This window comes from Eublepharis macularius, chromosome 11 (genome assembly GCF_028583425.1).
Source record: "Eublepharis macularius isolate TG4126 chromosome 11, MPM_Emac_v1.0, whole genome shotgun sequence".
NCBI classification, from domain to species: domain Eukaryota; kingdom Metazoa; phylum Chordata; class Lepidosauria; order Squamata; family Eublepharidae; genus Eublepharis; species Eublepharis macularius.
This window is the reverse complement of record NC_072800.1, coordinates 47,321,445-47,343,244: the sequence shown is the minus strand read 5'-3', so window position 1 is coordinate 47,343,244 and position 21,800 is coordinate 47,321,445. Positions and strand designations below refer to the sequence as shown.

Below are 21,800 nucleotides of genomic sequence, written 5' to 3'. Positions count from 1 at the left end.
TTTGCCATCATGCTGCAGGTGTGATTAAATTGTGATGCCCCACAGATAATCAGATTTGATTAGGTGATAGCACCATAATGAAAAATCAAGTGAAAGAAATACTGCCTGCCCTTATGCTGAATAGAGAAACATTTGCCTCATTTTACAGACCCCTCCCTGAATTATCAGCAAGAGGACGGCTTTGGCCGATTCTGCACGGCTTACCTGAAGCCGGGACATTGCGGAACATGCCAGAAAAAATGCTGAAGATCATGTTTTCTCATGAGAGTTTTGCGTGACATAGTGCAAAACTCACAAGAAAACACGATCTTCCGCGTTTTTCCCCGCATGTTCCGCAACGTCCCAGCTTCAGGTAAGCCGTGCAGAATCAGCGTTTGTTTCACAAGAACTGGTTTTCGGTGCAATACTAAGCAGAGTTACTCCAGTCAGAGTAACTCTGCTTAGACTGCGCTGCTTGTTTATGTGCATGTATGAAAAATGGTCTGCCTGCCATTGTGGCTCTGCTTTAAACATGTAGAACCTTCTCTGTTGCATTTGACTTTGTGACTTTGATTGCTGTGTAATGTGTTTTGCTACTTACTGTGGAAAGAGTTATTATACAGTTTGGGAAGATTATGGCAGAGATGAAGCTGCAACTGGATCTACAGTTGTTGTTGAGAATTGGCCTACTTTTGCTGTCTGCTGATTTAGTATTTGCCACACTATTGTTCTAACAACCATTTTATTGCATTTTGAAGCCATATTCACATGCAAAGTTTCCCAGATCTTTTTACTCCCTGGACTCAGGAGCAAATTTAGTTTCCTACTAGAACCACAGGCATGCCCTGAGCATCTACTAGAACTAAACTAGAGCCCAGTAATCATTTAGAATTCCTCCCCACCCCCCGCCGGGAACACAAAGGTCAATAAGGATATTTTTAAAACTATTATTCTGAAGGCTCAATTACAGTTCGTTCTCTGTTTTTTCAGCTTTATATTTACTTAATGTAAGATGTGGAGTAATGCTCTTATATACAGTCAAACATAATTTAGATGCCACCTGGCCCATTAGAGCACATAAAACTATTCAGGGAAATTTTGAGCGCTTTTTATAGAAAATTAAATAACTATACAAACTCTGATTTTAACCACCTGTTGGAATTGTTGAAGAAAGCAGAAAAAGTTCTTACAGACACATTCCTCTTGATCCTAGTGACTTCTAGTGGAAGTTATGATATTATCCAGCATGTGAATGTATTAGCCTAACTGACAAACTCAGAGTTACCCTGCCCACGAAGGACAACATTGGCATTTTGAGTGATAGAGTGGCAGCAAAATGTTTAACTTTGCTGGCCGTCTTTCACTCTAAATTGCCATCCAACTGCTCCCTCCTCAGAACTGGATTTATGCTCAAGCTAACTAAGATACAGGCTGATTCCGCACACGTTGGATAATGCACTTTCAATGCACTTTATCAATCGTTTGAGGTGGATTTTTTGTTCTGCACACAAAAAAATCCATTCCAAATGATCTATAAAGAGGATTGGAAATGCATTATCCAACGTGTGCAGAATCACTCACTGTTTAGGTTCTCAGATTGCGAGGCATTCTCTAAATTAAAATAAAAAACCAAATTACCATTTTGGGGGTCTCTTAAACTTGACAGAGTTTTGGGGCCTTGGTCTGTCATAATCCGACCTTGCCTCTCCTGCACAATTTCAGGTGCATGTTTTCTCTCTGAAACGTTCATCTAGAGCCCTGGAGAAGAAAAGTAACTGGGGAGATGATTTTGAAGATATAGACAGTTGATGGGGAAAGGATGGAGCATCCCTTCCCTCCTGGCATTCCTGTAATCAAAAGTGCACCTTCTTGAAGCTACTTCTTAATTTTCACCAGTGGTCAATGGGAAACTGTACACGTAACTAGGCTTGCCACTCCCACAGCCGGCTGGGGCAGAGGAACCTGCACCTCCACCTGTTGCTCCCTGTCCCCACTCACCTGGCTGGCAGAGGGGAAAGCACAGGGAGGGAGAAGCAAGCACACCCCGGCACTCCCCCATCTCGCTAAAGACAGATCCATTAAAATTTCTTTTTAGGAGGAGATTTTTTAATTAATCTGTCTTTAATGCGACCCACAGCTTCCTCATCGTACTGGAAAATGAAGTCATTTTCTGGCCTGGAGCACAGTAGCACTTTATCCGTGCATGGAAGGTGAGTGTCCCACTGCCTCCTACCCCCAGATCCCTGCCCCCCACCCAGTGTGGCTTCTGGGGGCCCTGGAACCCTACACATAACATGGAACTTGCCTCTATATTTCAGTGGAGAACACTGATCTTAATGCAAAAATGTGCAAATCTCCCGCCTTCATTTAAACTAATTGGAAGTCTATAATGCACATTCAGAGCAAGTACCTTTAAGACTAACCAACTTTATTGTAGCATAAGCTTTCGAGAATCACAGTTCTCTTCGTCAGAGAACTGTGATTCTCAAAAGCATATGCTACAATAAAGTTGGTTAGTCTTAAAGGTGCTACTGGACTCTTTGATTTTGCTACTACAGACTAACGGCTAACTCCTCTGGATCTATTCAGAGCAAGATGTGCTCTGGATCATACTTAGGCCAGAGGGGATTTGGCCTTTAATTTTGTATCATATTTCCAGATTCTTTTTCAAAATGTCCAGTAGTTTCAAGCATGTAACTTCAAGACATGCTTGGAATGCCCCCAATCAACGGATTCCTCCCTTCGTTTCTGATTTTTCAGTGCAATCCTAACAGAGTTATGCTCATTGAAAACCATTGATTTCAATTGAATTAGACTGGAGTAACTCTACATAGGTTTGCATTGTTAGTAGTCCTGGGTGCTTTAATTCTGAATTATCGTTAAAATAACAAAAAAATTAGCCGCAAGGAAATCTATTATTAATATGTATTGAATTCAACACTATTTTTAAAATTGTACTTTGTTCAAGGCAGAGGCACAGTTAACTGTCGTTTTGTCTACATGTTTATATATCAATGCAAGCTAGATCTCAGTCTGCTTTAATTTACTAGGCTTTTGATGTAACAGATATTCAGAAGTAGCATTAAGCTTTTGTAAAGTGCAATATTATTGCAGGGCACATGTCCAATTTTTAAAACACTATATAGATTGGAGACAGATGAGCTTTTCAGAATTATTTTAGGCCCATTTTGATTAAATGCCTCAGATGCAGTTTCCAATAGAAATTAATTTCATTGATGTAAAAACAAATGGACGCCAACCACAAAATCAGCTGCAAGTTCATGTTCAATACAGCCCTGGAAAGGGATGGAGCAAGCTCAGATTATGACAGGGAACACAGCACAGCATATGCTTTGCTGCACAAATCGAATAAATTTAGAGCTCCATACAAAAATTATGTACAAGTAAGAATGTGGTAGGAGAGGCTCGAGTGTGATGGATTGGAGAGAAATGTATGCAGATACCCAAGAGGTGTGAGTGATTACTTTTATACACAAAACTTTAGTATAGTCTTTTGCTAACCAATGGTTTAGGATATTTATTTCGTTTTCATCCTGCCCTTCCCTAAGGAACTCAGGGCAGAGTTCATTCTTCTCCCTTTCTTCATTTTATCTTCATGACAACAACATAGGGTGGAAGGTTAAACTGAGAGATAATGGCTGGCCCATCCAATGAGTGTTATGGTGTGCAGAGTCTTGAAGCTGGATTATCTCCAGTCCTCATTGGAGACCCTCCCAATCACACCAACTGTAACGTTTTGTAATTCCTCAAGATGTCCCTTAAAATGTTGGGCATGTATATGCTCTCTGTCTGCACAGAATGGCCTTTGAGTGCACTTGCAAATGTGAAGGGAGCATGAATTTGGGCAGGTTCCATTTGTTGATAACTGACCTGTTAATAGGTCCATATCCACTTTATAAAGGTGAAAAGGTAAAATGGAAGAATGTGGGGACAAATGCCATCTCATTACTACTGTCGCTGTTGTGCCTCTCCCTTCCTAAAATGAACAATGGGTAGTCTATATGGGGTTATCCCATTCGTTTCATCCAAATTGGATTAGGGTTACAGAGCTGACCCAGTCAGTTTCGTGGCTCATGGTCAAAATAAGGATGCCTAACTTACCTTGTTTGACTTGAATACTATGCCAAAAAGTTTTGCACCTGTGCAGCAGTCACTGGTACCCCCAGGGTCATGATATGGGCATGCCTTGTTCAAGAAGCTATATTTGTAACTCCTGTGTTGCAGTTTGTGGCTGCTTTTACATTTGTGCAGTCTGCAAACTAGATTTTCTTCATCACCGAAGAAGGCACGTATACCACAGGGTCATGGTCAGGTCATTAAAGTGACCTGGCACAGAATCAGAATCACTCACAGTTCATCCTCTCTTTGTGCCTGTCAGTTGGACACATTCTTTAAATGAATTACAGTAGATGCATTGTGCATGCATGAATGTATCCCCAGCCAGAACGATCCCGCTTCCTTTCTTTTTAGTTTCCACTGAGAATGATGCATGCCAAGAATAGTGCATAGTGACAAGTTATGAGTCACATCTCTGTTACTAGCATAAAAGATTTTTAAAAAGTTTTGCAAACTCAGAGCAAAGAAGAAACTACAATTCCCACGAGGCCTTGTGATAACATACATTGATTCCTCTTTGCATCTGTGCAGTTGGATCCACCCTTTACATTAGCAACTTGAACTAGATTGCAGTGCCTATGCAGGCAGTGCTATCTATTCAATAAGTGATTGTTGTAAGAGATGGGCAGACATCAGAGGTGCATACTAATACCTACTTAGTAAGTTTCAACTGAAAAATCATGTCTTTTTGAAAAATATGTTCCTTCTAAAATTTGGAGGTGACAGTAGCAGACAGGTGGCGGAAGTAGCATCAGATTATGCTGCTGTACACCTGGATTCCTGCCGTCAACATGAGTTATGTCCCCAATTTTTATCTAGTATGCTTCTCAATCTCCCCCTTAATCACTTCCAGCTGGAAACATAGAATGACATGTTGACGTGCCCTCATGGAAGCCACAGTTTTGGGGTATTAACAGCATGCATGGGAAAACAACACATGAGCAGGTAGCCCTCACACAATTGGCCCCAACTAAATGATTCTAGCCTTCCAAACTTTACAAAGGCAACAAAGGATCGGGTTACAGAAAAACAGCTCATGTACTGCTGTGGTAACATATGAAGGAGCCCTTACACAGACAACTATCTGTAAAACACAGGGATCTGTAACGCTCACCTTAGCATCCATCATACTTTTGGGGGACAGTGAAAACACATGCTGTCGTCTTTGACATTTTAATTGAAAAGAAAAACTCAAGCAGGTTTTAACCTTAAGCAGTGTGTTTTTACAAGTGTACGTGGAGAAATAATCTGTCAGTACAGAGCAGGACGGGTGCCACAGGAGTTGGTTTAGCAGCCGAACAGTCCCACATTAGCTCACACACCTTGCCTTGTTCTGTGCCTCAATAGTTTTTAGTAGAAATGCTTTGCCTAGAGGCACACAATTATTATTTTTTTTTAAAGGAGGCTCTGCTTGCTTAAAGTCTGGAATTATTAGCTCATGGTAACAAGCCGACACTGGAGAGACTGTTAGGCCTTTGTTTTCATGATTCCACTGTAATTTGCCTTCTCATTTTCAGAGGAAAACCACTGCTTTGTTTAGGAAGTTAAAGTTGAAATACATAATCACTTCAAAAATTATTTAAAATATTTGTACAGTAAAACCAGGATTTAAGAAAATTAGACATGCCTTTCCATAAAAAAATTCAGCAACAGGAACCAGAAATGGTAATTGAAAATTGGTTTCCCTCCAGATACGCAGTATAGGTGGATCCTGACAGAATGGAGCAATAAAATACTTGAACACTCTCTAGGAGTCTAGGGAAGAGAACAGCGTTATTCCACCTCTAATCTTTTTTTATATATTTGAAATAAATAAGGACAGTTGATGGAACAGCAAGTTGAAGTAGTTTCTCGGAGTATTTTCTTTCATCTTCATTTTATTCACAAATTGTTTTCCCTTCTATACTTGACTGTCCTGGCCATCTTGAACCATTTTATATACTAGACTGCTGTAACACACTCTAGAGTGGGTTAGCCTTGAAAACTACACAAAAACATCACCTAATGCAGAATGTATATCTATATAACCCCCCCTACGAACCAGTATGCCAACTCTGTTCAGTGCAATAGGTTCTCTTTGTAGTACCATCAGTGCAAGTGACATGTATTATCTCTGCCCACTTGTATTCTTTATTATTCCTTTCCCTTGGAACAGGCTTCTAGAGAGCCTCATCTCATCAGTAGATGTGGGCATGAAAGGAAAAAAACAATGAACAACCTGTTTGTTGTTTGTTGCCATCCATGAACAACAAACAGTAAAGAACATGACCCTGTTCACAAACATGTTCGTTGTTTGTGGCCCCTTAAAGATCCCTTTAAACTATCAGCTGGCAGGTGGCAGGGGGAATTCCCCCCTGCCACCTGCCAGCTGATAGTTTAAAGGGCCCTTTCCTGCCACGTGCAAGGGGCAGGACTCTTTAAACACCCCACAAACTGACCTTCCTAATGTCCAATACCCACCAAATTTGCATGGGACATAGTCCTCGCTATCCTCGGAAGACCCCCCACATTTCAGAGAGATTGCACCCCGGGAAAGGCATCATCCACAGGTCTCCCCCTTGGCTGTCATTTTCTCTTTACAGTGGCAAAAACGAGACTCTCTGGTGGAAGCTACTTTGAGGGGTTACAAACTGATCTTCCCAATGTCCAATACCCACCAAATTTGCAGGGGACATAGTCTTCACTGTCTTCCGAAGACCCCACAAGTTTCAGAGAGATTGCACCCCAGGAAAGACATGATCCATGGGTCCTTCCCTTTGTTGTCATTTTCTCTTCACAGTGGCAAAAACGGGACTCTCTGGTGGAAGCTACTTTGAGGGGTTACAAACTGACCTTCCCAATCTTATATGTATATTTGGGGGACAGGTGAACTCATGTGGCTTTCTTGAGCGTGTGCCTACTTGGGAATATATTCACATTTAAGAAAGTGTTATAAATGACAGTAAACTGACAATACTTGTATATTTAGAACATATAGGTTCACTTTGTGAGTCCTTTCCTCTGTTCCTGGTTCATACCACCTGGTTATTCCTCAAAAGTATCTCTCTCTCTCTGCTATTACAAGAAATGAAAACTTAACCGCAACAAATGCTCTTAAAGCATACTTCTCTGTGCCACTTAATTCTGAATATATATATATTTACATATACATATACACATATACATATACATATACATAAAACAGCTTTTGTAGACAAGCTAAACAGTCAGGAAGATCAGGTGATGCCCTTCTTGCTGGTTCCAGTGACTGAGTTAAATATGAAATGGAGAATTCCAGTTTGTAGTGCATGTCCTTAATCTGCTAGTGCAGAACAAAGCATTGTGAGCTCGTGAGGACATAGATGAGCTGCAGAGGGATGCAGAATGTCCATTTAAAAAAAATCACTTAACTCTCTTGTTGTGCCCGTTGAGAGATCTAGTGGTACTGATGCAGTGCGTTCTTCATTGTTGCATGATCTAGTTCATATAGTGATCTTGGTAACATCCTAGTACCATGCAGCTAGTCATATTTGTCTATGTGATATGTAACTGAGGCCAAACAAATCTCTCTCCATTTGGATTGGGGGGGGGAAGCAATAACTCAAGCAATTGGACAGTACTTCCTATCTTTTCATGCTGTGCTGGCAGTTTCATTGCCCACTAGTGCTGTGCAGCAATGCTTTTGCCCCCAATGCAGTTCTAGTCACATGTGACTATTAGTAGGGGCAGAGATGCCATTTATCCACATTGCATTCTGCCCCAGTTAAAGCATGGACAGTGTGGACAGAGAACATCTGCATCTTAGTTTTAATAGGCTATTTCTTTGGAAGCATGTCTACTCTAAATGCTCATTCCCTCCATATTATTACTCTGGCTTCTCAGATATCATGGCAGCTGCATTGGCAACAGTTGCACTGGCCAGTTGCAGTAGCAGCAGGAATTCCTTTTCTACCACCCGCTGCATTGTGAACAGTTTTTCAGTCTTTCACAAAGGGATGCAAAAAAAAAAAATTTACTCTGCACCCACTCTTATTTCACTGCTTTAGATCTGAATTGAACAGCATCAGTCAATGCAGTCACTTGTATTTTGGACAGCTTAATTATTGTAACATTGTTATTATTTTTCTATCACACTTTGAACTGCTTTGGTTAATGAAGATTTATATCTTGCCAAACTTATGCCTGGTGATAAATCTGATATGGCAGATATCATATAGCTTCTAGAGGATCCATTCTTTTTATTGCACTGTACTTGTTTTCAACTAGTCTTTTCTAATCTCTTTCATCTATTTCTGTCCTCTACATTTTGTGTTCGTACTAACAGGTGCCAAAGTGTGCAGACCATTTCCGATGCGAATTAATTCTGAGACATATCCAAAACATGAGGATTTGCAGGCTGAGACCTTGCTTCTTTTGAAGTCATTCATAAGGCTGCCAAAGAGAGGGGAAAACCACACATTTTCACTCAGATTTCACTTCTTTTTATTAATATGCCTTAAGACTGAATGCAAAACCTGGAAAAGAAAGAAGGGTTTAAGGAATCATTCCTAAATTCTACAAGAAGAAAATAATAATGCATTTTTGGGTAGCAGACTGTTGATTAGGAACAGGCTGTTGATTGCCTGGCATTACTGCAAGCAGTGACATGGCAGCAGCAGAGGAACCTCTAAGGTATGGTCTAGGCCCATAGCTCTCCTATGTTTTCTACAGCACTTCGCACATTATCGCTACTTAGCAAATATTGTAGTAGAATGGCAGCAAACTACAAAGCATCGCTTATAAAATGAACAAGACTAGCTCTGGATTAAGACCCTTCCAAAGGTTATTTTTAGGGACTTCTAGATGCAAGCTTTCTTGGTTGTCAGGCACATTGATTGACACTATGTGATCCTCAGACTGATTCCTGTCCATCTAGGGTCGAATCCACATTACTCATTCTAAGTCGCATGTTCCCTGCATTCCCCACGCAATCCCGAGTGCTGGTCACATTACCTCATTAAACAGACGCATTTCATTCGCATTTCTCCTGAATATGTGGTCACAGGTTTTCAACGGGAGTTTCATGGTGGCTGTAAACGGGCCAATGCGCAATTTACATGTTTTTTTTAAAAACCACCCCCCTTCCTGTCTCTCCGGCCGTTCCGAGAGTTCCTATTGGCTGATTCAACTTGCAAGTGCTCCGTAGTCTGCAAAAGACTGTTTTTGACTTCATAGCATTGGATTTATTGATTATGCTGTTTCTGAATCAAATCTGGTAGTTTGAAAAATCATTTTGGGGTGAATCCATCCTCAGAACGGACTCGCAAAACTTCCTTTTTAACTGTTTTTTATTTTTTTTATTTTATATTACTGTAATATTGAAATTATGAAATATCGAAATAATGACACTCCAAGGAAGTGAAACTTCAGTAAAATTCAGGCACTGAACTGTCCTGCATAGGAAATGCCCACGAAAGCTTCCCACGTACTTCCAAATTTCCAAAAAAGAAACGGGAGAGAGCCATCAGTGATGTCAGTGGGGGAAAGAGAGGCATCATTATCTTCAATGATGTTTCTTTATAAGGCAAGATCGAAATAACGGAAAAGTGCGCTCAAAAAAATTTAAAAAAAATGGGCGGGAAAAAGGTCCCGCCCAAAAAAGCGGTTTTCGAGCGGCCGTGTGACCGGAGGGACGTGCGAGAAAGACGGATTGGAAGCAGGAATGTGAACGAAGAGGAAAAAATCACAGATTGGAGGCAAACGGAAGATATCCGATAAACATGCGGGTAATGGGTGAATGTGGATTCGACCTAAATTGTATTCTGTGCGTACACAATAGGAAAATATACAACTAGGAAATGAGGGGATATGGACAAAACTGGCTCCTGAACTTCAAAGTGTGTTTTTCCCTCCCACCTTCCAAGAGAAACCTTGAAGTTTCCAAAGTGCTACAAAAGAAAACCCAACAAAAACAAAAACAGGGTTTTTTCCCCACTGCAAGGCAGATGCAGACTTGCAAAGTTAAGCTGAGCCGAGGGTGAGAGTGAGGACAGCAAGGTAGCTTATTTGCTATTTTAATATATACAAATAATTTCCTTCTTACCCAAGACCCCTATTCCCAGGCTCATTAAATCAATTTCAGAAAATATTTTGGCTCTGGAACATATAAGTCAAATTCCAACCATATGGGCTCTGGAGAATTACCTGTGCAAACTGCGTAAGTCAAGCCAATACAAGTTTCTGTCAAATGGCCTAACACCTTCGTTTATTATGAAGGTAGGGAGCTTTTATAAAGGGCCAGTAGGCTTCACAGGCTGTGAGGCTCCAGGCCGTTGTCCTGGGGGATGCATGTTTTATATCAAGCAGCTTGCGAATCAGCACTCTCTCACAGAAAATTATAAATTTGTAGTGCATCACAAATGTTAGAGATGAAAAGCCGCAATTGGTCCTGCAGTTTGTCATTCTGCAGATGTATTTCCCAGCGGCATATCTTTTGTCATATCCACTGGGAGATCTTATAGAAGACTAACAGTGCAGTACTAAGAACATTGTCCTATTGAGGACGGATTGCTCTGTAAAGCCCAATCCAGGGAATCTTTTGCTATGTGAATAAAGAACTGTATATGTGCTGCAGAGTTTTGTTTTCTTTGTCCAACAACCACTCCAAAATCTAGTTTTTCAAGTGCCCCGAGTAAACATTAAATCTGATGCAGGGTGTACAACATTCACTGACCTGCTTTTCAACAGAAATATTCCAGAGAAAATTTGAGACTACTAAAGCCCAACCTAGGTCAAAACTGTAAATTACACAGAAGCAGGGCTTTTTTTCTAGGAAAAGAGGTGGTGGAACTCAGTGGGTTGCCCTCAGAGAAAATGGTCACATGGCTGGTGGCCCCGCCCCCTGATCTCCAGACAGAATGGAGTTTAGATTGCCCTCTGCGCCACTCGGCGGCGCGGAGGACAATCTAAACTCCTCTCTGTCTGGAGATCAGGGGGCGGGGCCACCAGCCATGTGACCATTTTCAAGAGGTTCCGGAACTCCGTTCCACCGTGTTCCTGCTGAAAAAAAGCCCTGCACAGAAGCCACATTATGGCATTGAAGTTGTCAATACCTTCAGATCATTAATTTCCAGCAGTCAGAGGCTTCCAAGCAAGCCGTGGAAGTTGTTTTTTTACTGAAAGGCATCTATCTCCACTCTCCCTGGATGCTTGTACGTGAAGTCCCCCCAGAGGACAAATGATACCCCCTGGGCTGTTTTGGTTTTGGAAAATGGTGCAGAAGGAAGGCAGAACCCCCTCCTCCCTGCACACCTTGGTCCGGATCCAAATTGGACCCCTGTGGCACTTCTGAATTGTGTTCTCATGGGAACATACAGCTAGTGTCTTGCTGTGGGTCCCAATGGCAATCATGTGGTAGACATAACTTACAGTTTGGCTCTGCCATTAGCATGCACACAAAGGTTTTTGAAAAGCCCTACAAGAGTAGTCACAAAAAGTATGAGGATGCTGCTCTGTAGTGTGTATGTAATCTTTTGACAAATTTATAAACTGGTTTTTGATTGCTGTCCAATAAATTAATAAATTTAGTTCTCAATGATACTACACACAGACTAGTTTAGTGGAACTGGACCCAGGAAAAGATATGCTACAATACATAGAATTTGCCTCCGAATCAATGTGAATTCCCTGGCAAGGGTAATAACTTCTGGCAGAGTAACCACGTAGTATATAGTAGAAATAATTTAAAATAGCCATATAAAATGTTTTAAAACTTTGCATTTTTGGAAGGAAAAAAGACTTCCTACTCTCAAATAAGCAACTTACTACTTTGCTAAATTACATGAGTTTCAAACTGTGCTGTTTTCTCTCCAATCCAAAACTACAAATCTGTAACACTTACAAAATAGTCATTCAGAAAAGATCTCCTCATTTAGCCGCCAGTTCTTGAGATTTGGGGAGAGGAACTATACCTGTATAGTGTGTGCGCGCAGACTATGCACCCTGGAATTTTACAGGACATGTGTCTGTTTTCAAACTGAGCTTTTGAAGTCTTGATTTAAACATCTTAATTAAAACATAGTTTCTCTTCCCACTCCCATTTGCATTTAACAGAGAGAAGTGGTGGAGGAGAACTCCTTAGTGCAAAGTTAAGGCATATGTTTAGGACAATTTGTATGGCAACATGACAAATTAACAAATTGCTCACTTCAGAAACTAACATTTGTATCCATAAGTTACTTATTTCCTGCTCATGAAAATTCTACATAGGAACTGTAACATATTCTGGATAAATGACTGAATGAGGCCCTAGATTTGTCTTCAAGGATGCCTCTAAAGCCCAATCTTAGAATTTCAGGAAAAACGGAAAGTCCTTTTTGACCACGTAGCTGGTAATTAAGAAAAATTAAGAATAGTTTTTTTATGGAAGCAGGCTAACTAGAAAATAAGTATTTTAAAATGTTGAATATAAAATACTGAGTATAATGTTGAATATAGAATGCTGAGTATAAATTAAGTAAGGAGATGGAGAAGAGCAATATTTTCTAGTTTAAATGTGCGGATATATATTCTGTTAATGTTAATTTTTTTTCTTTTATGTATTGTTATATCTTTTTCTTTTCCAATTAAAAAAAGGATTCTTCTAAAGCAAAACTATGTAGATTAATTTGATCATATACTTTTATAAATCTAAAACAGCTTCTATACAATCTACATTAGCAAAAAGGAATTGTTGAAGGCAGTTACACATACACACAATAAAACACCAACAAAGTCCTGAGTTTTGGCTTCTTTGGCAATCACTTCCTTTTTTAAAAAAAAACTTTTAAAAAGTTTTTCTTTTTAAGTAGCTCGCCTATGCATGGAATTCTTTCTTTGGTCCCAATACAAAGAAGATCCATGCATATGTCCTCTGCTGTGCCTTCACTGCCCTGCCAACCAAGAAGCAGAGGAATTTTAAAGCTGCTTGCAAGTTGCAACTTGGTGCAAGGTAGGAAGGAAAAAAACAGTTCAAAGATGTTGGGGGAAGACAGTAAAAGGGACAGCTGGACATATGCAAACATAGGATTTCCAGATTCAAATCAGTGATCCAGGAGCTCAAATTGCAACTCTATTTCCATCTCAGTCCCCCACTAGCAATATGGGGATTACACTGATTTACATTAGAGAGTTGTTGTAAGAACTACTTTAATAATATATGTAAAGTGCTATAAAGTGCCATCCAGATCCATTGAAGTCAATGGGTTTAGAAGGGTACATCTCTGTTTAGGAGTGGACTATAGCACTAAATACAGCAAGTGCCATATAAATCCTGAATATTAAATATGACCGTTTTATAATATAGATGCATAAGAAGAAGTTGAGGTATTTGGATAAAAGATGGGATGGGGAGATTTATACCATTGCAGCGATACCTTACAAGACATGTTTTTGACTCCCTGATGATTTAATTGACATCATTGCTACAGGTTCTGTATAACCAACACAACAAAAACAACATCTTTATTTCTCACTATTCATGCTAAGCATAATATAAAGAATGTTTCCTGTTACTATATGACTAATATTGTAAAACACACATTTGCTTTTTCGCTCAAATAGTATTTCTTAGATGTGATCTGGAATTTATCATAAATTGAAAATACATACAAAAATACATTTAAGAACTGAAAATTCAACTTTTAAAAATGGGGAGTTCTACAAGCAAATTCAAAAGGTGTAATAATTTACCTGTGTGAGAATTTACCATACAGAATCCTTTTTAGTTCAGGTTAAACATTGAAGGAGCTATACATTACAAACACAATACAATGGTTGCTGTTTAGTAGCAGGAAGGAAGGACCAAATGAATGCTTAACATTTGTTCTGTTTGTAATGTTTTTATTTCCATATAGGACACCATTTTAATCTGCAACAGCAAAATAAAACAGGAGTCCTGTTACATGTTAAAGACTCTCAGTGCTATCCTAAACAGAATTATGCTTAGAATTGCTTAGGATTAAACTGTAAATGTTGTTAGTCTCAAAGGTGGGTGCAACTGGGCTCCAATTTAATTTTAATATTTTTGATAGTTTTTTTAAAAAATCTAAATTTTTAAAAATTATTATTCGAGCGAAAATTTTCCCAGACTTTGTTTCACCTTTGGTTCCCTCACCCTTTTTTCCTCTAGGCCTCTCCCAGGCTCTTTGTCATCATTACTGCACCTGCACAACCGGCAAAGACAGCCCATGCCTGCATCTATGCCTGGTACTCTTCCTAACCCCACCATGCCTGGATCCTCTGCAGTTTTGATGCCAGTAAGTATACCTGTTCTTTGTATGTAGGGTTTCCAGGTCCAGGCTGGGAAATTCCTGGAGATTTTGGGGGTGGAGCCTGGAAAGGATGGTGTTTGGAGAGGGAAGGGGCCTCAGAATAGTATAATGCCATAGAGTCCACCCTCCAAAGCAGCCATTTTCTCCAGGTGAACTTATCTCAGTCACCTGGAGATCAGTTGTAATTCTGGGAGATCTCCAGCCACCACCTGGAGGTTGGGAACCCTATTTGTATATCTCATTAGAAGCAAAAACAGGATCTTTAATCAAAAGTGGGAAATCAAATAATGGCCAAATTGCATCTAGGGAGCCTTTTCCCCACTGTTATTTCACTACAATTAAATTTAAGATGTCTGGGACCAAGACTCTACTTTGGGCTTGCCTTCCACTAGCCCACTGGAATTTTTGACTTGGAGCAGCTGACCTTCATGCCATATCACAAATTGTTTCTGACAGTTTGCTTAGTTTCAAAGGCGGTTTGCTATGCAACATGGGTGGCTATTCTTTGAGAAAAACAAGTCTAGATCTCTAATTAACTCCACACATCCTGGCCTTTCTTACTGGAGCTATATTCCTCATTTAAATGGTTAAGTGATATTCAGATCCTTATGCCTTAACAAAGCAACATAATCATAACTTTACTTATCTGGAGTAAATTAAAGATACTTGAAGACACATGAGCTGCCTGAGGAATGGTGGGTTTTGGCCCAGGGATTTAGGATAATCCAGTCAGAGAACTACAACAAATTTTACACAGATTAACCAAACGGCAAGTTTTCAGAATTTTTGCAGTTTTAACTTTTTCAAATACCACTTTTGAAATTGGTGTTTAAACATTTAAATTTAAGACTTAAATGGTGGGTTTTAAGGTAGGAATAAGTATCACATAATCAGATTCTCATTTGCTTTGTTAAAACCAACATTATGCATAATTGGGAATACAGCAAAAAATTAAAATTAACAAAATATCAATTTGATTTGTACAAATAAATTTATAGAATATGCCTGAGAATTTCACCTACCTAACTGTTTCAGCTATAATTCCATTTCCCACCTCCGCATATCTCCGAGTTCTGTTCAAGCTGATTGCGTTGTGCATTGTACTTTCGCATCCTGACTCCAATTGGCCTTTCTTTGTAACACACCTCCCACCTTGAACTGGATATAAGGGCTGATCGATCTTCATTCTCATTTGTATCTGACAAAGCGAGCTTTAACTCAAGAAAGCTTATACCCTGGAATTTTTTATGGTTTTTAAAGTGCTAAAGTAGATCAAATTTTGCTCTACTACAGAATAATAAGTCTTCCAACTTGAAACCAGCTCTAATTCCAATCATTCGTTATACTTTGCTTCATCGCTTTCTGCCTCTCTCATAGCCAAGATATAGGTGGTTTCCACACAGGAATAGGCTTGTTAGGTTTCTCTGCTGCTGCAGTGGCTGTCAATACAGCACAGCAACAACAGGCCTTCCACATAGCAGTTATCCTTGCAGTTTCCTTTCCCCAGTCTCCCAGCAGCCTTTTTTTTGCATCTGTGCAGACAGCAGCATCTATTTTCAAAGTCATTGAAAGAACTGATTATAAGATTATCTGGTTTCATAAGCAGATACCAAAGACACATAAAGACACCTAAGTAGTAAGTCTTTCTTGACTCAAAAATATCAAACTTCCTTTTTACTTTTAAAATTAGAGACAGAAGTGGCTGCAATCAAATGGCATGGGAATGGTGGCTGCAAGAAATCCATGTAATCGTGCAAGAAAACAGAGCATTATATAGTTTGTTCAGATACATCTGAAATGTGAGCAGGAAACAAGCCCAGTGTTTGAGCATAATCAGTCCCAATCATCTGGCTTTACATTGTCCCCTGTGAATCAGTTACCTTGAAAATCTGTCTTAGCTGCCAGTGGAAGAGCTGGCAAGCAAATATTTTCCATAGTGCTCCACTAAAACTACTGCAATATTGTTTTGGTAAATGACTCTTTTGCATTTGTCATGTACACCGCAAGAACATCTCCATTGTTTACTTCTTGCATTCGCAGTGTGTTAAAAAAGTGGTACCACAATAATCTAAGGCATGTGATGAGAAAATATCCCACAAATTCAACAATCCCAGTAGGAAAATTCCTCAGTTTTCAAGTACTCTAAATCATGCATTTTTATTTTTATCTTAAACAAATTTTACCAATAACTACATCACCATAATCTTATAAAGTACTACTTTAAAAGCCACTCATACCAGAGTTGTTTTCTACAAGGAGTGGGAAATAGTTATAGAAAAAACCTAGGTAGCTATTGTTAGTGATGATGCAGTTTTCTGTTGGTTGTTGGATAAAAGAATATTACAGACTACATTTTCTGATGCCAGACAAATGTTCAGAAAAGATTTTAGTTGCCACCCAAATGAGCACAAAATGCCCAGCTTTCATCCACTGGAGGAAAATCAGAATATGTACAGTCTGAAATGTGTGTTTCCTTTCAAATACCACTTGGTTTTTTCTCTTTTTCTCTTTCAAGATGGAGCGGCAAATGTCAATGAATTCCAGTATCATGGGGATGCAAGGCCCAAACCTCAGTAACCCATGTGCTTCATCGCAAGTCTCTCCAATGCATTCAGAAGCCAAAATGGTAAAATGCTGAAAACATATTTATATTTGATAAATTTGACTTTTTTTAAAAAAAAAATCATTTTATCAGGTGATCTACTGGGCTCTGAGCTCAAGCTGAATAATTAATTTCTAGTCATATGATTGATCATCTGCTGTGAACTGGTTTAGAGTTTGGCAGGCCCAGCTGAGGCTACTCGTCTTCCAAGGTTGTAGATTATCATTCTCTCTTGGTTCAAAGAATGTCAGGGATTAGAGGCCTAAGCTTAAATTTCAAGATGTTCTTTTGGAATATGTGAACGTTAGCAATAAACCTTATCTTCGTTGCATGCATTTTTGTGTGTGAGAGGTTGGTTTACAACTGTACACAAAGAGAAAATGTTTCACAAAAAATAACATTAAAAGATAACATTGGGATGCTTATAGAAACAGCTGAAAAATGCTCAGGCATTTTTTATCTGAAGTGTATGTAATGATTCTTTAAAGTTGTGCATGGCTTGCATCTAAAAGTGGGTTAGAATTTGCTTTCTGTCCCTAGAGTCATGCAGAAACCCAGATTGAGGGCCAAGCTACACATGACGAATGACACTTGAACGGCAAGTGGATTGAGTGGAGGGCAAGTGAACAGGGAGAAATACACTTGCCGTTCAAGTGTCATTCGTCATGTGTAGCTTGGCCCTGAGTCCCGGAGTTTGAAAGGGCCTATTCTAGCTCTCTGCACAGTGTAGAAAATCCAAAGCTAAAGTATTCCAAAGAGACAGCTGCAGCTTCAGCCTCTGCTTGAAAATGCATCCTGGCCCCATAACTGGTTCTCAGACAATTCTTACCATTAGGAAGGTTCTCCTAATGGCCGTTTTCACACTGCTTACCAGCCACGGAACATCGCACCAAGCTCCCAGAGCGACAGCGTCTTCCTGGCTCGATTTTGCACCAGAAAGACGCTGTTGTTCGAGGAGCTTGGCGCGATGTTCCGTGGCCGGTAAGCAGTGTGAAAACGGCCAATATTCAACAGAAATCCCTCCTCATATAATTTAAAGCCGTTCTGCCTTCTGGAGCCACACTGCCCTCTGGAGAAGCAGAAAACCTGCATGGCAGTATGATCGTGCTTCCTTTTCCTAAACTCATCCAGTCCCTTCAGCCTTTCTTTATAGGTCTTGGTTTCCATACACATTTCTCTTGCATGCATACGTGTATACTTCAGCCATCTCTCTCTCTCTCTCTCAGTCCCTTTCTCTCTCTCTTGATATTGGTGGTTCCCAGGCAAACAATACTATACTGGAAAGCAAAGCTACAGTGATTTTCTTGATGTTGTGTGAAATTGGATGACACAGATACCCAAACAGTGAAATCCTAAGTAGAGTTACACCAGCCTAAGCCCATTGAAATCAATCCGCTTATACTGCAGTATTAAGGTTTCACTGAAAGTGTTCTTTTGAACATTCTGACACTGCCCTTCAGAGGGGAGAACAGCTTTGTTGAGTCAGGGATTATGTACCCCAATGTGAAACAGCATCACTGCAAGAGAGACACAAAGCTGCCAGTGACTAGCCTCTCATATTGTCACCACATGCTTCTAACTTCTTATTGCTGATTTAAATAGAAAAGCCACAATGTGTACTTTTGAAGTTAGTGTTGTTCACAGCAGGGGGGCAAAGGGAAGCAGTTGTGGCCAATAGATACAATAAACATGCAACAGACACTATATGGTAGACATGAAAGGTCACATCTTTACCTCAATATAAATTTTGGTTAAGCAGCCAACCCAAAGCTTTTTAACACCTCAGCTAAAACCACACTCTGTAAATATGCAGTTGGTTGGCTTAAAGAGCAGATGTAGCCAACAGGGTTGGCAACGTCAGCCAAACAAAATCTGTGGTCAAGGGTTCTCTTTCTGCTGTGTGCCATACAGTAATTGTGATGTGCCAAATAGCAACAGCATCTGCAGCACAGCTTATTAAATCTTTCTGGATTAGGCTGCCGGCAAGTGTGTGTGTGTGTGTGTGTGTTTCAAACCGAAGCGCTGTCGAGCCAAGCAAAATACTCCTTGGCTTGGGGGAAAAAAACCACCCCTCTGACATCTATTTCGGAGACTGAAGGTTCTGCTGTTTCCTTGCCTTTTCCCACCCATTTTTAATAGAGCACTGAGGCTTTTAAAAAAATGAAATTATTGATACATATGGTGAGAATTCTGTACTTTTAATATGTGAAGTTAAGTGGATCACGTTTTAATCTGAATGTATTTGTTTTGGCTAACAATCAGAGTCATAAAGGTGTTGTTTCAGCGAGGCTTTTTCTTAGGAGACGCTTCCCAAAGACTGGCAAGCACAGGATGCGCTTTCTGTACCATATGACTAATGAACATTAATGCACCATTTCATTGTTTTCACTATTATTTATTTCTATTAACTCTCTAGGTTAAGTTGTTTTTCTAGAAGCAACAGTTGAAAGAACTCAATGATGCATTCATTTGTCAGACGCAGCATTAGAATCTGACTACACACTAATATTTCCGCAGCCTTTAATATGTAATGCTTCAGAAAACCTTTGTAAACTGTCAACTAACTGTAAACTTAAATGAGCAGAATTTGATAATGATCTGAATTTCCAAAAGTAGTGTTAGTCAGTGACTATTGCTGCCCCTGAGGCATCTTCTTACTTGAATAAATTGATTGGAGCTTAGAATGATGTTGGATTGTAATTGGCAAATGCTTCCATACATGCTGTAGTCAGGGCTTTTTTTCAGCCGGAATGCAGTGGAACAGAGTTCCGGAACCTCTTGAAAATGGTCACATGGCTGGTGGCCCCACCCCCTGATCTCCAAACAGAGGGGAGTTTAGATTGCCCTCCACGCCATGGCCACCAGCCATGTGACCATTTTCTTCAAGGGCAACCCATTGAGTTCCACCACCTCTTTTCCCAGAAAAAAAGCCCTGGCTGTAGTATATATTACTTGGAGGCAAAATTGCTGAGTCAGTTAGAAAATATATTAGGCTTATTCGAATGAAGTGCAACAGTTTATTTGTTGTTTTTACCTCATTTATAGTGCGCTGAGACTCTAAGGATCTTTATGGAACCCGTTGCCTATGCAATAAAGGGTGCAACCCCAAGTCTCTTGGGCAGATTGTGGAGAACTTTCCAGAAGATGATGCTCTTTATTTCTTAGGAAACTGATTCCACAAAGACCCTTCGAATCTGCTTTGTTTCAATGGATTAACTATTTGTTGATATAAATGGATAAACCCTAGTAAATTACCTTTAGCTGATCTTTAGATATAGGCATTAATTCTTCTCTTTTGGTAGTGTTTTATAGGATATAATTGTTTAGTGAATACATTATTGAAACTGGAAAACCCCCAAAAGAGATCAGTGTAACAGCATCCCTTTATAGCTTAAGTAAATTCAGGATATTTAACAGAAAGAAACAGAAAGGATTATCATTATGTTCAACAACAAATATATATATATATATATCCCACTGTATGGCTGGACGGAGCCCTCAGGGCAGCATACAGAGTTACATAAGACAACAATAAAAACTGCAATAAAACTCCATCAGTGAACAGTTAAAATCAATGTCCTAGAGCCCCAAAGAAGAATAGAAAGAAATGGTATGCAAATGGATATCATGAAACAGAGGCATTGCTTTGGGTCCTGTGAGCTTTCCACTCACACGAGAGGGAGGTGAGCAGTTTTACACAGTAACTGCTCCTTACTGCAGCCACCCTGCTAAATAGGGCTGCCAGGTCCTCTTGGCAACTGTTGGGAGGTTGGAAGGGCAATGGGAGTAGGCTAGAGTATATACATATGCACGCCAGTATATACATGTGCCCATGCCCCACATTATGATATTACTTCCAGTTCTGCCAGAAGCAACATTATTGTGCCAGAGCTGATTCTCTAGGATATTGGGTTGATTCTTAAAGAATTGGCTCCTGCGTGATGCTGTCATTTCTGGTGTAACCAGAAGTGCCATCATCATGCAGGGCACAGGAGCACACATGCTGCCTTTTGCCTGGGCTGCCTCCAATGATGGGCAATCTCTGGGTGGCCTGCTTCCTCCCATCAATTGCCAGCAATTGCCAGGCACATAGGCAATTGTCAGGAGTTTGCCTGCCACCCATAGAGACCTGTCAAGCCTATTTTTAAAGTGCCTGTTATTAATAATGGCCTTCATCAATTAGCACAGGATTTTGCAGGGTAGCAGGCGGGTTGCTGGAAAGGGAGAAGGAAGGCAGGAAAAGAATCTCCCATATGAGGAGAACGCTTGTAGGATTCAACCCAGTGGCTTTTGCCATGCACATACTGTGCAGTGTGGGAGCTGCTTCTCTTTCCTGCTATGTGGATGTAGTGTGTGTGTGTGTGCACAGCAATCTTGTGGTTTTGTATCTCACACAATCAGTACCCTGGGATCAGACAGGCTGTTTCATGTGAAAGAGTTAAAAAAGTTTTGTCCCAGATTATTTAGCAGAACTGCAGTATTTGGGATGCATTCAGAAATCAAATTTCAGTACAGTTAATTTAAAAAGTGTAAAAACTCAGCTTGTACATACCTGAGTTCTCACTCTGCCCTCTTCCGTTTCTAGGCAGAGCACAATGAAAGAATGTGGTTTAAAACTAATTCCTGTTATACAAATGCAGGCACACAGCCAAACCAGACAGTATTTTGTCCACTAACTGGGATCCTAAACTGGGGTTAAACCGTGGGTAAGAATTCCAGTTTGTAAAAGTAAAACTAACCCTGGTTAAGATTACATGCCTGTATTTGTATATTACAGGTTATTCAAGATAATCTTAATCTTAAATGCCTGGTTT

The 21,800-nt window shown here is 40.0% G+C and overlaps 1 protein-coding gene across 1 annotated transcript in view; it reads left to right on the top strand.

Moving 5' to 3' along the window:
- The window catches only part of CREB5 (cAMP responsive element binding protein 5), a 287,271-nt gene that overhangs the window by 196,825 nt on the left and 68,646 nt on the right, over positions 1–21,800 (top strand). Inside the window, exons 7-8 of the mRNA XM_054991606.1 lie at positions 14,243–14,369; positions 16,900–17,010. Of these exons, the coding sequence (XP_054847581.1) occupies positions 14,243–14,369; positions 16,900–17,010 (238 nt within the window). The remainder of the gene's footprint in view (positions 1–14,242; positions 14,370–16,899; positions 17,011–21,800) is intronic.